This window comes from Centrocercus urophasianus, unplaced genomic scaffold, assembly GCF_019232065.1.
Source record: "Centrocercus urophasianus isolate 14NV4802_14NV808 unplaced genomic scaffold, USGS_Curo_1.0 seq_17, whole genome shotgun sequence".
In the NCBI taxonomy this organism is placed as follows: domain Eukaryota; kingdom Metazoa; phylum Chordata; class Aves; order Galliformes; family Phasianidae; genus Centrocercus; species Centrocercus urophasianus.
The window spans coordinates 23534252-23549391 of record NW_024884722.1 but is presented as its reverse complement, the minus strand read 5'-3'; the positions used below and the strand labels follow the sequence as shown (position 1 = coordinate 23549391).

The 15140-nt window shown below is 44.3% G+C and overlaps 1 protein-coding gene across 2 annotated transcripts in view; it reads left to right on the top strand.

Annotated features, from left to right (window-relative positions):
* MCU (mitochondrial calcium uniporter) overlaps positions 1–15140 on the top strand; it is an 83570-nt gene that overhangs the window by 36700 nt on the left and 31730 nt on the right. The window contains exon 1 of one of the 2 annotated variants that reach the window (XM_042818334.1): positions 10928–11001. The exons of the other annotated variant lie outside the window; for it this stretch is intronic. Coding sequence (XP_042674268.1) covers positions 10957–11001 — 45 coding nt within the window. The 5' untranslated portion in view covers positions 10928–10956. Of the gene's footprint in view, positions 1–10927; positions 11002–15140 lie in introns of those variants that run through there. 2 annotated transcript variants of the gene reach the window in all.

The window sequence follows — 15140 nt, the reverse complement described above, 5'->3', positions numbered from 1 at the left end:
GAGACAACTAGAGCAAAAGTGCTGTGTGCTGCAAGTGGTGAGCATGTCTTCCTCTCTCCTGAGATGGGGTGGAAGATGCAGTGTTGTCTTTGCAGAGGAGGCAGTGTTGGGGTGGAAGAGAAATGTTCTGGGTCAGCTCTGTTTGCTTCATTAGCAGCACCTGCTTGTTGGTACTCCTGGCTGTGTTTGAACCATGGGAAGTGGTGGTGGTTGAAATTCCACACTGGAAGTATTCTAGGTTTCTTAAATGTGTCTTCAAGTCAGTGCTGGAAGAGGCAAGTGATTCTTATATAGCAATTTCTGCTTCGCAAATGCTCTTGTAGGAATGAGGAAGAATACATTTTATTAACTTCCTGAAGGGCTGTAGCTTGTATTTCCCCATTTTCACATATCTGTAAAGTGAAACGTCTAATTTGAGGCTTGGGAGGCTCAGATGAGTTGAGAAATGAAGAGAAAGGCTGTTTTCATTCACAGGCTGCACAGGGCTGGATATTTTGAGAGCAGTCTCAATAAAACTTCCACACTGCTGGTTGCTATGTGAATGTGAGTTTATTTTGGTATGTGCTTACAAGCCCTGCCACCTCCGTAAGTGAAAAGCACAGCTCACTGATAGCAACATGGGAGTGAAATGGTGAACACAAGGGAGCAGCAGGCTTGTCTGCACCCAGTGTTGGACCATCTCTAACGCTCAGCAGTCACTCGTGAGCGTGGAAGGCTGGTGGAAGCAGTGAGTTAATGTATAGTGCTGCTCAGAGATGTTTGCTGCCTGCTGTGCAGCCATAAGGCTAAGATACGTGAGGCTTTCCCTGCGTTTTCATGCTATTAATATCACTCTGGCAGCATAGATGAAGTGTTTTGCTGCGTGTGCTCCCTCAGCTACGCAATGATCTGAAGGCTGCTGCCTTTGGAGAAATCATACGGGAGATAAGGGGAAAAGGAGAGTGTTTGCTTTCCTACTGATTTCTAAAATCATATAGACAGAAATGAGCTAATCATGGAGCATATGCACTCTGGCACTGTGGATGTCCATTTTCCACTCGTTTCTGGAAACAAAACTGACAAAATGGATGTATGCATTCTTGTGAAGAATGGTTGGAAGTATTTTGCTTTTTTTATACCCTGCTTCCCGAAGTATTTTTTGCATGTGTAGTATCCTTAACGTGGTTGGCATCCATTTTTCAGTGTCTTGCTTCTGTTTTCCCATGGTTTTCATAAAACAAAGTATATATTAGGATATTGGATAAATACATAAAGCAAAAATAAGCTTGAGCCTAATAAGCTAGCAACAACCAGCAAGTGCATTGTAAAACGTGTGCTTTGCGTGCTTTGTCTGCAGCTTTTCCTTCTGAGATCTGTTCTCTTCATCTCCCAGGCGCGAGCATTGTGAAGAGAGGCTGCATAGTATTTGTGTGAGCAATTGGGTCGTAACAGAGTTTCATTGCATGCATTTTTTCCTTATTTTGCACAGGGGGAATAGGTAATATTTAGCTGTGGTAACTGCTTGGTTTACAGTATCAGTGCTTGTAGTCCCAGAAGTGTGCATTAGTTAAATGAGATGCAGACCTCGGGGTGGGGCAGTGAGTTGGAAGGGTCCTGTGGGTTTATGCAGGTAATGTTTTCGGAGGAGAGTGACTTCATGGACTGTACTTGCTGTGCACGGAATCTGGGTGGGTTTTCATGTTCATCCCTTCTCGATCATTGTCCTAAACGCAGCAGATGATATAACTGGAGGGTTTTTCCTATCTGACAAGGCAGGGTTTCTTACCTTAATGTGGTCACCTAGACTCTGTTGGCTCCTGGGTGTGCTGTGGGCACCGAATGCAGGTAGCTCGCTTTTCCAGCTGTGTTTGCTGAGCTAACATGCAGTCCCAATGGCTGGTGCTACAGACTCATTTAAGGCCTGACTTCCCCCCTGCCCTTCCTGTAGAGCTCTGCCAGGGCAGAAATATGGATGATGAGTTGTGTTCTCTGCTTCCTGCCCTTGAAAGGCTCAAATTCCCCATCCCAGCTGTCCTCATGCACACAGCTCACTGAGATGCAGAGCTGTTGGGCTTCAGTGCCAGCACCCAGGCTTCCTTCTGCAGCCTCAGGGAACGTCTGCAGCAAGCACTGCTGTCCTGCGTCATAAAGTGAGCAGGATCGGGTACTGGGAAATTCCTTTCCACTGAAGAAGTGGAACCACTCTCCTGATACTAATGAATATTAATCATCTGCTTTAGGAAACTTCCAAAGGTGGGTGTTGTGCAGGGGTGGAAAGTCTTCAATTCTCAGTTTGTTTGCTGAAAAACTGAAGTTCTCTTGCAAACATGAGCCCTTATCTAATGGCGTAGTTAGCATCATTGGTTGAAACAGCTACCTTTCTCTAATACAGCATAATTAAAAAATCATAATAATGAGTGAGCAGCAGGCTGCACAGGAAGCCAGTGATGGATGCAATCTCGAGGACTCACAGTGCCGTGTTCTCCTCAGAGCTGAGCCCTGGCTGGTTCGTGGCTCCTGCAGGCAGGCCTTGGCAGTGGGCTCCAGCACTCAGTTTGGCTGGTGCAGCTGCAGCTGTGTGAGATGAACTGTTTGCTTAGTTCTCCTGTTGGAGGAATGGGCTTCTGGGGGGGTCAGGTTCAGGTTGCTGGGGATTGCCCTTTGCTTTCTACAGCAGTTTGTTGTTAATTATGCAAAGCTTGTGGTGCGTAAGTTTATTGGTTAGCTGAAATCCCTGAAAAATGGCAGTCTTGAATAAACACAGAACAACTTGAAGGGTTAATGGTTTTCAGCTCGTGTTATGGATACATGCAGAGAGGCAGAAAAATTATGCAAACTGTTGCGTGAGGGTTTCCTGCATCGTTCGAAATGGGTAACTGGGTGCAGTCTCATTGCTGGACTGCTTTTCTAACGCTGTCTCCGCTGTACGCTAATTTTACAGGTTTCTTTTGCTTTTTTGTTATTTCTTTTGCATTTGCACAGGAAGTGTTGTAATTACCTCTGAGGTGAAATCTCCCAATGGAAAACTGATGAGGCAGAAGTGTAAAAATGCATTAATATATTTGCTGGGATTGCATGCTTCAGTGCGCTCAAAGAACAGGAGTAATGGATGACAAAAATACTCGGATCTGTTCTCCTATCTGCTGTGGTTGCATATCCCCTTAAATGCCAGGCAGAGATCAGGCTCTGATCTCAAAGCACCTGGGGGAAGCCCTTACAGCTTGCAGCAGTGTGTTGATGAGGCTGCAGAATTGCCTCCTGTTTCTGATGCTTGAAGTGGGGTTTCCCTGCAGCGGAGGTAATTCCCCAAAGCAGGGGATGCTCGCTTTGCTTAGAAGGGAAGGAAGAGGTGGAGTTGCAGTTGAACTGAATTCCAAAGCCTTTTTTTTTTTTTTTTTTTAATAAGCTGTATTAAAATGTGTTCTGCAAAGGCTTTTTGTTGCCAGGGGAGCTGGGATTCCTTGCAGCTCACCACTCTGCCTCCCCCCATCCCTTCCCTCTTAGCATGCAAGGAACGCTGCATCATCCAGCAAGGGTATCTCCCGTCTCCCGCCTACGTGGCACGTTCAGCACAACAAGCAGCAGTGAGCATGGGCAGCTCCTGAGAAAGCAACCTTGGTGTTCCTCTGGCAAGGTTGTACTGCCTGCAAGTTTTAACTTCGTTCCCCATCTCAGGTTCTCTAGGGTGCCTTTTGTCTCTAAAGCAAGATCCCTTCTAAATAGTAGAAAGAGAGGGGATTGCGGCTGCTTTTTAGAGCACGCTGTGGGGAACGCTGCTGTTGGAGTAGCAACATTTGTGCTAGAAAGCCTGCTTCTAAGGAGTAGCTTTCCTTTTTTCAAAGAGGAAAGTTGTAGATTATGAGGAAACTAAAACAGTTGGTCTTGGCGCTTGGTTCGAGCAAATGTAGAAACAGTGGGGTGCGAGAGCTCTTGTCCCAGACCGTGGGTTACGCTGGGGAGTCTGTGGAGCTGGGATCATGAGCACTTGCATCCCATGAGGTGCGTGTGAAGGGAAAATCCCTTTGTATCCCTTGCACCTCTCAGCCGTCGTTCTGAGATGAGGACCTTGGTGTGTGATCTGGCTGCTTGCAGCAATTATTATGTGTAGAGCTTTCCCAGAAGAGACCTTTTTTCTCACCATCTTGCTTTTCAAAGTGACACTAATGCTTGAATCTGTAGACAATACAGAAGAGAAATTGATGCTGTTAATGAGACTGTTGCCCACCTACGTTTTAACATTACTGTCTCAACTTGTTTCGTGATTACTGATGTTATATGGTGGAGACTGGAAATGTTAAGTACTCAGCCTGCATTAGAAAATGCCTCTAGAAACGTGGTAAGTGGTGTGAGACTGTTTCAGACTGACCTTTGTGTCTGAACAGGACGTGAAGAGATTGGTTCAGTTTCTGTGTGACTTTTCAGCTGCTGTGAGTACCAGCGCAGGCCTTGCTGACTCTGCCAAGCCTGGTAATATTCAGACTCTGCTCTTGATGGCTTCCATTTAAACCACTAATGCCACTGTAGAGTTGCACTGGCCTTGGGGAAGGCATTGCTATACAAAACACACAAACAAAAAGAAACAACAACAACAACAAAAAAGCCACAGTATGTCTAGTCTAGTATAAAGTCAGAATGAGAACAGTAGGAAGTTACCTACACTGCCTGTCTCTCTGTGGGGAAAACAAACAGGAAAACATTATGAATGCTCAGCTTTAAGGCAGCAAGGGAAACTTTGGGTTGTGCCATCAGGTGGACGTGTATGGTTGTGCTGGTGTACGTGCACACAGAGACTTGCTAAGTGTACGCGTGAGTTGCTGTACTTTTAAAGTATACTCCTTGCAGTGAGATTTGTCAAGTATTTCTACATGCTATGGCCAGTCTGTGTTGTGAGGTGTGGTAAAATCCCTTAGTAATTCTTCTTGCATCTCTTCCGCATTTGTGACACAGTCTTCTCTCAAATAAACGACTACATGCAGGTTGCTCTTGCAGTAAGGTGGAACAACCCGCTGAGCTGTGGGATACCAAGCAAAGGCTCTGCAGTGTGCATCATCTCTGCAGCTTTAGGCCATCTCCTGAGGGTCTTCCCAGGGTCCAGAAGTACAAACTGAAAGAACGATGTGGAGCACAGCCACAACTGTTTCTGATGAAGGAGGCAGGCTGAGCGTGGTGAGGTTGCTTGCCTCTCATGTGGAAAAGCTGAGTCTGTTTTGAAGCCTTGTGAAGTTCAGCAGTAAACCAGTGCTGTAGTTCCACACAAGTACACCAAGTGAGGTGGCAGAGCATTGCTTCTCTGTTATTTATTGGCAGAAGTGGGAAGTCTGTCACCAGGTTCTCTGCAGCTAGAAATTTAAGAAAGATCTTGTTTTAAGGGTTTTCATGAGCTTAATTTTCCAAGTAAATGCTTTCAAAACATGTTCTGAAAGCTTATGGTACTTAGAGTTCCTGAGATGGGATCAGAAAGGCAAGGAAGGAGCATGAATTGATTCATTCTGCTGTGCAGCCTGGAAGATGGCAGCTTTATTTTAAACTTACTTCCATGCATACTGCATATGGAAGGTGTTCTGCTTCAAGTCAATGCTGAGTGAACCCAAAGACAGGCCTTACACCCTGGCAGGCATTGCACATGTTGCTGGTAAAGCAGTGTAAGAGTTGATGAACTCCTTTGTTTTCAAATGAATGCTTAGCAAATAACTTTGCTGAACGGTCTGAACTGGGCAAGAGGCTGGAAGCAAGAGATCTGTGTGCATGGGTGTTTCAGGCAGGAGATCATCAAACTTTATTAACTTGCTTGGTTTTTACAGTGCTAAAAAGCAGTGGAAGGACCTGAAAGAAGAAATAAGGAATAACAAATATGCCCTTGTCTTATCCTACAAGCCCCTGGGAGGAGTACTGGAAACATTCTTGTCTTAGTTGAAGCATAGCATGGATGTGAGACCTTAAAATGTCACTGCTCTGGGACTCTGGCTTCCAAAAGCAGAAGCCCAGACCGGTTAGTTGGGTGCCTGTCCTTCCTGCAAGCTCTTTTCCCCCAAGTGCATCTCCCCATGTAAGCTGAACTGTGTGAGCAGTTTGTTAGGGGCTGTTTAGGAGCACTGTAGCAGAAGCAGCCTTGCTGTGGCGCAAGGATTGCTATGCTGCAGCTGCCTGGAAATTAGAACCTGGCCAACGTGGTGCCAATAGATTACTGGTCTGTAAGATGAGAAGGCTGGAGGGGTGTGAAATGTGTGCCGTTGTCCTTGCTCTCTGAAGCAGAGGGCTTCAAGTTTTAATGGCTTTAAAGGCTTCAATGTTTAAAAAGTATTTGCTAGAGGAGAGCGTGTGTTCAGTAAACCCTGCAGCCATCAGTGTGAAATAGAGCTGGGAGTAATAGATCTGGATTGACAACTGGGGCATGAGTAGCCCTCGCACAGACTTGGTTTTATGGATAAATAGTGGTTGTACAAAAAGCTTTGGCTGTGTTCTCGCTTGAGACAGACCTCTACCCTGTTTTACAGAGGATGGCAGAATCTGTAATTATTTGAGGTGTGTCCTACTGGGTAATCTGTCTCCAGCTAACCTGCAAAGTGGAGATGTAGTACTATTATTTGGCTCCCTATGTGTCACTGTGAGATTCTGGGTATTTCTTGACTGCCTGTCTTTTGGAGTTTGATCATGGGTAGCTTTGTGCACACTTGCAGAGGAAAACAAGTGGGCACAAGTGTGGAGTTATGTCATGTAGCTGCCAGCAGATTCACGAATCTTCCAAGTCATAGAATGACTTGGGTTGAAAGGGACCTCAAGGGTCATCAAGTTCCAACCCCATGCCTTAGGCAGTGTTTCCAACCTCTGGGTCTTAGATCAGTACTAAATACTAAGTGTTAGATCAGTACTAAATCCTACTTCATTTTTTTCCTGGACCAAAAAATGTGTGCTTTTTAATAGAGATTGTAAAGCACTCCGTTTGAGGTTGAGATTTGCCTTGAGAGGTGGCTGTGAGGTGGCAAGACTGGCCTCTTGAGTAGGAACACAGCAGCAATTTCAGTTAATGGGATTTTGCTTCCTATGGATGACATTGTTTGCTTTCCGTGCCGGTTCAACAGCAGGGAAGTGAGCTGGGGAAAAAAGGGAAGAGTTTGTTCATCTTGTGCAACTGCAACCCTGAAGTTGGAGGGGGCAGCTTAAAGAGTTTCTTCTTCAGGGCCATTTTGCATAATGCATATCTCATTTCAACCAATGCTGCAGCATTGACAGGCCTGCCTGAGGAGTTCTGGTAGATGCTCCCAGGAAATCTGTGCAGAGCAAGACAAATGAGTTGGGCCGTAAACTTGGGCTTATTACAGGGTGAAGTTGGGGTCAATGAGGGAAAAATAGCTTTTCTGCATATATCTGTAGAGGTCTGATGTATTGACTGGACTCCAGAAAGAGTTAAAGCCCCCAAATTCATAGTGAAGCTTTTATTGGAATGAATGTTTTTGTAATTTGGTAATACAGTAATCTTTGAGATAGCTGAAATCTGACCTTGTTGCTTGACTGTGTCGTTGTGTGGGCTTGTATGGAAGTAAAACAGGACAATTAATCTGAAGAACCAGTATTCACCCTGCATGGAGAACAGAGCCCTTAATGTAATATTGGGGATTTTACTTCTTAGCTTTATTCAATTTTAAGCTACTGAAGTTTCAGCCACATTTCTGTGAGTTTCATGGAGGGACAGGCAAAGATGCAGACAAAGACCTGCTGACAAGTGATACAGTACTTAATAAGATTAAGCTTTCACTAATACTAGCCTTAATTTCTGCTTAGAAAGAAAGTGGCAGGCCCAGATCTCGACAGGGATGAAGAAGTATTTCTCATTTTCCAGCTGTAAATTCCATAGGGAGGAAGATGAGACACCATGTGGCTGGGCAGCAAGCTGTATTGATTCTTAGCAGCTGATAACTCTGCAGGAAGCAATAGCTGAGCTTGGTGCCCATGAGAATGAGAGAGTGCAGTCATGGGCAGGTGATAAGAAGGCTGCCTCCCAAAGCAGCAGGGAAGCTTGGGATCTGCTGAATTAAGGTAATGCAATGAATTGTGCTCTGATAGGTGTGGCTACAGTAGCAGCACTCATGATTGATGTAATTCATTTTGGTGTTAGTATTGACTAGTCCAGTGAAGTTTTGCCGAAGGTAAAAATGCTCTGCAGGTGCTTGAGCTGATGCTGCAAGATTATGCAGTTATCCTTGGAGTACTCCACCCTCTGACCTGCAAGTTTGGGGTGGGGAGCAGAACAAAATACCCACAATTCAGGTGGAGATGGGTAGAGACCTATTCAATGTAGGCTGTCAAGTCCATAGGACTGGATGGGATCCACCTGAGGGAGGTGGTAGAGGTGATTGCCAAGCCACTTTTCACCATTTATCAGTGGTTCCCTCATCCAGAGAGGTCCCAGAGGGTCGGAGGCTTGCCAATGTCATGTTGAAACTGCTGTTGCTGTATTTCTTAATCTAGGGGAGAAAAAACCTGCCTTTCAGAAATCCATTGTTAACCAAAGAGGAAAATGAGGGCAAAGCGGAAAGCATGAGAAGACAAGGAGTTACTTGCTGGTCAGCCACCATTTGAGAAATTCGAGGAGAGGTGTGGCTTAGAACATGGAAGTTGTGCAGTGATAGCTGTACTTACCCAGGCTCACACAGCGATGTGCTGCGTGGTTCGGCACAAAGTCTTCACTGTTTGCGCTTGGTTTCCTGCTGCTGCACTGGCGTAACTGGGGAATTCCTTCACATCCCAAGCAGCACACAGAGACCCTTCTTGTGGGGCAATTGCAAAGGATAGGTTTTAAATCAATTTCTGACTTTGCTTGACTACTGTCTGTGCAGAGAGATAAAAATCACTTTTGCCTTTGGGTGCCAGTACGAAATCATCAATTGAATGGTGTTGGCCTCACGTGAATGGAGTTGTCCTTCAGCCCTGATGGACATACTCAGAACTGGAGTTTATGGGTTGAGCTGGGCTTGGACGGCATCCGCAGGATGGAAGTCTGCTGTTGATCTCACACTACTTGACTGTGTTTCCTTGGGCAAACAATGTTCTTTAAAGAATACAAACATTGCTTACCTGTTGGCAGAGTTGGCTTGATTCAGGAAGTAACTGCAAGGCAGGGTTTACTGCAGGAGACTCGTGTGCAGTGCTTTGAGTCTTGTGGATAGCTCTTTTGAATTTTTTTTTTTTTTTTTTTTAAATTTTTTTCTTCCCCTGTTGCATAGCAATTTCCAAGCTGGAAGACACCTGTGATTAAAAATGAAGACATGAATACATCACAGCTCATACTTGAAGGAAGGAATCTTTTCAGATGAGTGCCATGCTGCAGGGTTTATTTGGTCTTTGGTCTTTATTTGGCCCTGGGGAGTTTGGTCTAGTATTAAACATGGAGGTTGGTGGCCCAGCATGTGGCAGGGGGGTTGGAGATTCATGACCCTTGAGGTCCCTTCCAACCCTAGCCATTCTGTGATTCTGTGAAGAATAATTGTTAGACAACTAATATTTTGAAAAATGCGAGTCTGGCTTGCTTGCCAGCTTGCATTTTGCAATTCCTTCACTCAGATGTTTGTTTATACCCATTGATCACTGTAACTATAGCAGTGCTTTTCAAAGGGAATTTTTTACTAGAAATTGAAACTGTTTCAATGGGTTTTTCAGTTCAGTGCCAAGCTGGGAGGAAGGCTGATGATTTGCATGTAGAATCATGGAATCACAAGGTTGGAAATGACCTAAGATCATCTAGTCCAACCGTCCTCTTATCACCACTGCTACAAGCTCTAAACCACATCTTGCTGCTCCTCATCCAGGCACCTCTTCAACACTGCCAGGGATGACTCCACCACCTCCCTGGGCAGCCACTCCAGTGCCTGACCACTCTCTGAGAGAAAAAGTTTTTCCTCATGTCCAACCTAAACCTCCTCTGGTACAACTTGCGGCCATTGTCCCGGGTCCTGTTCATTGCCTGGGAGAAGAGGCCAAACCCCTCTTCACCACAACCTCCCTTCAGGAAGTTGTAGAGTGCAGTGAGGTCTCCCCTGAGCCTCCTCTTCTCCAGACTGAACAATCCCAGCTCCCTCAGCTGCTCCTCATAGGATTTGTGCTCCAGACCCCTCACCAGTTTCGTTGCCCTTCTCTGGACACTCTTCAGGGCCTCAATGTCTTTCTTGCAGTGAGGGGCCCAAAACTGCACACAGTACTCGAGGTGCGACTTCACCAGTGCTGAGTACAGGTGGCTGATCACCTCCCTGCTCCTGCTGGCCACACTATTTCTAATGCAGGCCAGGATGCTGTTTGGCCCTCTTGGCCACGTGGACACACTGCTGGCTCATGTTCAGCCGAGCATCAACCAACACCCCCAGGTCCTTCTCTTCTTCACAGTCATCCAGCCACTCATCCCCAAGGCTATAACGCTGCATGGGGTTGTTGTGGCCAAAGTGCAGAACCCGGCACTTGGCCTTGTTGAACCTCATCCCATTCACCTCAGCCCAGCGATCCAGCTTATCTAAATCCATCTGAAGGGGCTCCCTACCCTCAGGCAGATCAACACCGTCTCCCAACTTGGTGTCACCTGCAAACTTATAGGGGTTATAGTGGTAGGTCAGAGCTGGCAGGGTGAGAAAGCACAGGCATCTTGTGCTCTGGTGCTGTTAGCACAGCAGAAACTCAGAGTGTTTTGGACTCCGGGCAACACAGCTACTGGTGCCATGAGCCAGTGTGACCTGCTGCTCCGCTTTGTGTCCTCGCTCATCTCTGTACTGCTGTGTGTGTGCAGCAAAGGCTTTAAGAAATGGGGAAACCTCCCGTCATGTACTGCCTGTCCTTGTCAAAATGAGAATGGTTTGCAGGCATTTGGCAGGAAAGAAATATTGAGCGATGAGTCATGCTCCAGGAAAGGCCTTGCTCCAAATCCTGAGGCAAAAAGGAGGTGTCTGCCTTTGGGCTTCTCCTGCACGCACCTGGTTGTGTGCTGGTGCTGGAGAGATGGCAGCGTCAGATAAAACTGCTGATTGCTTTACTGCCTTACTGGTAAAAGGAAATTGCAGAAGCAGTGTTACTGGGGTTCCCTGCTCTGTGTTTATTGACAAGTTCCGAGTATGGCTGAAAGCAGAAGGAGAATGTGCTGGGCATGTGCAGTGACATGCAGCTTTCTGTGAGCAAAGCATGAATGGGGTGGTTGCTGCTGAGATTGCTGTCAATATTGATTTAGTTATAGTAATGTTCTACTTTGTGCTATAAGTATAATCATTGGCCGATTTCATGAGTGACTTCAGTTACGAGTCACTGTGTTTGAACTGTGAGATAGAAGGTGTAATGGGTCTGCTGAAATATGTCAGCTGATTAACACTGGGGGGATAGCAAACGGGAAAAAACAACATGGAATGGACCCATAGCTATTAGTATATTCTTTTAAGTCTTGACATGTTAAGGTTTCAAAGGTAGCTGCTTTTTGAATGCAGGCGGGTTGAAAGGATTATATCTCATCTTTAAGATGGTTTTCCAGTCCGTAAATGTCAGAACTGCATATATGATATCAAATGTATCCTGGCATCAGGAAATTCAGGCACTCCACTGGTGGTGCAAACCTTCTGCAAGAGAGCTTTTCTGGCTCTGTAGCTCCATTTTTCTTTCTTATTTGGGGGTGGAAGGGACCAGTGTACTGGGGGGAGGGGGAGTTTTATGGAAAATAGTTTAAATTGTAGAGAAAAAAAAATGTATGGGACTGTGCTTGCAGAAATTCAGGCACCTAAAAGGCAAATAGCCTTACTTAAGCTCATTTTTCTTTTTTCATTTCCATGGAGGTTAGATATCAAGCATGTATTCCTTTTGGAAGTCAAAAGTAACTGATGGTTTAAAGAAACCTGGTTAAAACTGGTGTTGGGAAAGCACTTGCCTGCCCCAATCTCCTATTCTGGCTGTTAAAATTAAAGCCTGGAGACCAGACATCACAGATCATTTAGCCAGTATTTGCCCACTCCATTTAGCCTGAACACTGCACTGTCTAGTGGCTCCAGGAAACATAATGTGTACCAAAACAGAATTTCCTCCTAATAATGCCAAGGTAAATCACTTAAGCCAGTTATGATCTGTGTTATTTCCACACAATTTATTTCAGAGAATTTGGCATGTAAAATTCTGGGAAAACATTTGATTGCCATTTGAACTCTAACAAAGGTATTTCTCAGGGCTTTTGAGGGAAATGAAGAGAACTTTTGCAGACATGAGATTTCACCTGGATCACCAAGTGTTTGCTGCCAGGAAACAGGATTTCTTATGCTGCCTGTGCTAAACCTATGGTACTTCCAAGGTTTTAGATGCTTGTAATGAAATGCCTACACTGATGTGCTTCTCTGTAGTTACTGTCAGCCTTCATGTGAGAGGGGGAGGGAACAGAAGCACGTTCACTAAAGCTAATCTTGGCTTCAGCAAAAATGCTTCTAATTACAGCTTCCTAGCCGTATCTTTACTTTTAAGCTCCAACACTTAATAGCAGCAAGTGTGATCTGGATAATGCTAAGGCTTCAATCTAAATGAACCCAGTTACCTTCACTATAATAAAAAGAAAAAGAGGCTGTCAGGAAAGCTGAGAAGGAAAAGGGAAAAAAGCTTCAATATGGGAGTAGGAAGCAGCAATTGATGCTCATCAGCTGAAGATTAAAAAGAGCAGAGAGGTTAGTAGTTACATTCAGTTTTAACAAAGCGAAAAAATAAAGGTTACTGGATTTAATCAAGCTTGGCAAAACCTCCTTACATAAGCTTCACGGTTGGTTGAGCTGTACTGTAATGCAAGATGGGTCTGGGATGTGACCAAGTAATTCCAAAAGTCTTTCCCTTCAACAAAAACGCAAGTCACTAAATAGGAGCACTCCTGTTAAATAAACAATTTGTTTTCCTGAAGCAATGCTCATGTGCTGTGACTAGTTTGCCTGCACTCAGTACATTGATATGGGTGGTAATCATCGTTCCAAGTGTAGCACTGCATTTACAGTCTCAGAAAATACACATGTAAAAACACTAATCACATGCTGTGAGGTAGGTCTGAACTGAAAAAGAATTGACTAAGTAAGATATGTCTTATTCTACTTCAATTTGAATAGATCAACAGATTTCAGAGACACAGCTGTTGAATTGTGTAAAAAATATATATATATATGTATGTATGTGAAGTTGGTGCTAACTAAAACAAACAAAAAACCAAACTGAGCATACACAGGCCAAAAAATACCCCTAACAAGCTGCTGGCCAGCGTATTGCTTGGATGCTTATTCCTTCCTCATCTTCTGCATTGTGCCAGACTGCCTTTGGAAGGGTGCCTGCTCTTCTAGAAGTCTCTGCTCCAGATTTGCCTTTTTCTAATGCGAGGGCAGGTTTACTGCCTGCTGCCCTCCTCTCATGTCCTTGGGTGAAATGCAGACTTGCAGATCAATTGCAAATGTTTAACAGAAAAATTGCTCTAAAATATTTTTTTCTGTAATAGGGTTGAACAGCTTCTGCTCTCCAACTTAATCAACTATTTTGTATCTGCTTCAGATGTAGAGTGAACTGAATACTTTGTCTCAACTCTTCTGCATTATTCATAGCCTATTGTCTCTGCTTTCACACTGTGAGATAAATGACCTCTGTTTTCAGTAGTTAAATATGATTTATTCTTTCTTCAGCCCATGCAATATTTGAACAAATCCCAGTCAGAGTTGGAAGATCATTTCTCTAAAATGTGAATTGTAGGATTGCAGTCATACAGAATCCACTGATGCATCAAAATGATAGCATCTATTTGAGGAGAGAACAAACTAAGAAGAGCCTACTTGAGAACTGCAAGTTTTACCTTTCACAAACCAATTGTTTTCACCATTGGCAGTGTTAGAAAACCAATTTCTTTTGATCTTATCCTAATCTTATCCTAATGATTCATTTGCTGTTGGGTACTATGATGCTATATAACACCAGAAACTCTGTACTGTGCTTTCTGGGAGTAGAACTGTTTTCAAGAGTTTGTACCTGCCTAACACAGCAACTGTCTCCTCCGACTCTTTTCCCACAGCCAGACAGACTGTTCTGTAAGGAGCGCTATGTACAGAATTAAAACCCAAACCACCTGGAACAGGATGTGTACCTTGTACTTGTTGTTTACCTGAATTCTTCCTTTTGGGTCTTTTCTATCTGAAATCTTAAGTTTTGAAGAACTTAATGAGTACTTTTAGGAGTTGTGCAAATAAATGGTTGTAGGTGAAAGCAGTGGCCACTTGTGAAGTGCTATAGCTTATATTTAAGTAGAAAAAAATGTTTTCAATTCACAGATGATTTTTGAATGGTTTCTTATGCAGGCACTTGCTCCGGGGGGTGATGAATACACGTAGGTACGTTCAGGAAAATGTTGGGTGGTCTGTTTTTTTCTGTTTTGGCAAGTCGTTAAAAATAATTTTGTGATTAACTGAATTGATGTATGTCAGAATGCTGTGATCTCGGGGATAGATTTGCTTAGAAAGTACTTTTTCAAGGATTATAGTAACTCTAGCTGAACACTGACATATTTCAATTTTTTCGCTGCTTCTGTGCCAGTAATATCTTAACGACATCAAATATTCTCAGATATCTTCATGAGAGCCAGTGATAACTTTTTCCTGCTGTCTGTGAGCCAAGAAGCTAATGAAGATTGCACAGTTCAGTAAAATATTTTTCTAGGCTCTGCTGCAGTAAGGGAACAGAAATGCAATTTTCCCCGCACAGTAATGAAGAGCAATGAAATGTGGAATGACAAAAAAGCAAGGACACCAGCAGGTGTGCACTGTGAATGCCTGCACCCTGGCCCAAGGCATAGTTCTGGTGATGTGCTGTACCGATAACAACGTGTTACGCTTGCAGGTGATGGAAGACTCAAAGTGGAAGTATATCTTGCTGATGGCAAACAGGGCCAGAGCAGCCCCTTGTATCCAAGAAGTGCTAGATGGCTGGTGGCAGCTGATGAAACAGCTGCACATGTCGGGCATGAGGCTGACTAATATGTTACATAGCCCAACCGTGCATCACTTGTATTTTAGGTTTGCCCTGCAAAGATGAGTAAATCCACATGACTGCACTACATTGTTGGACACCTTTTTGTGTGAGTGCCACATGAACTCTAAAGATTTGTTGTTTGTTCTGAAGTCCTCCTCGCTTGTAGGAGTTGT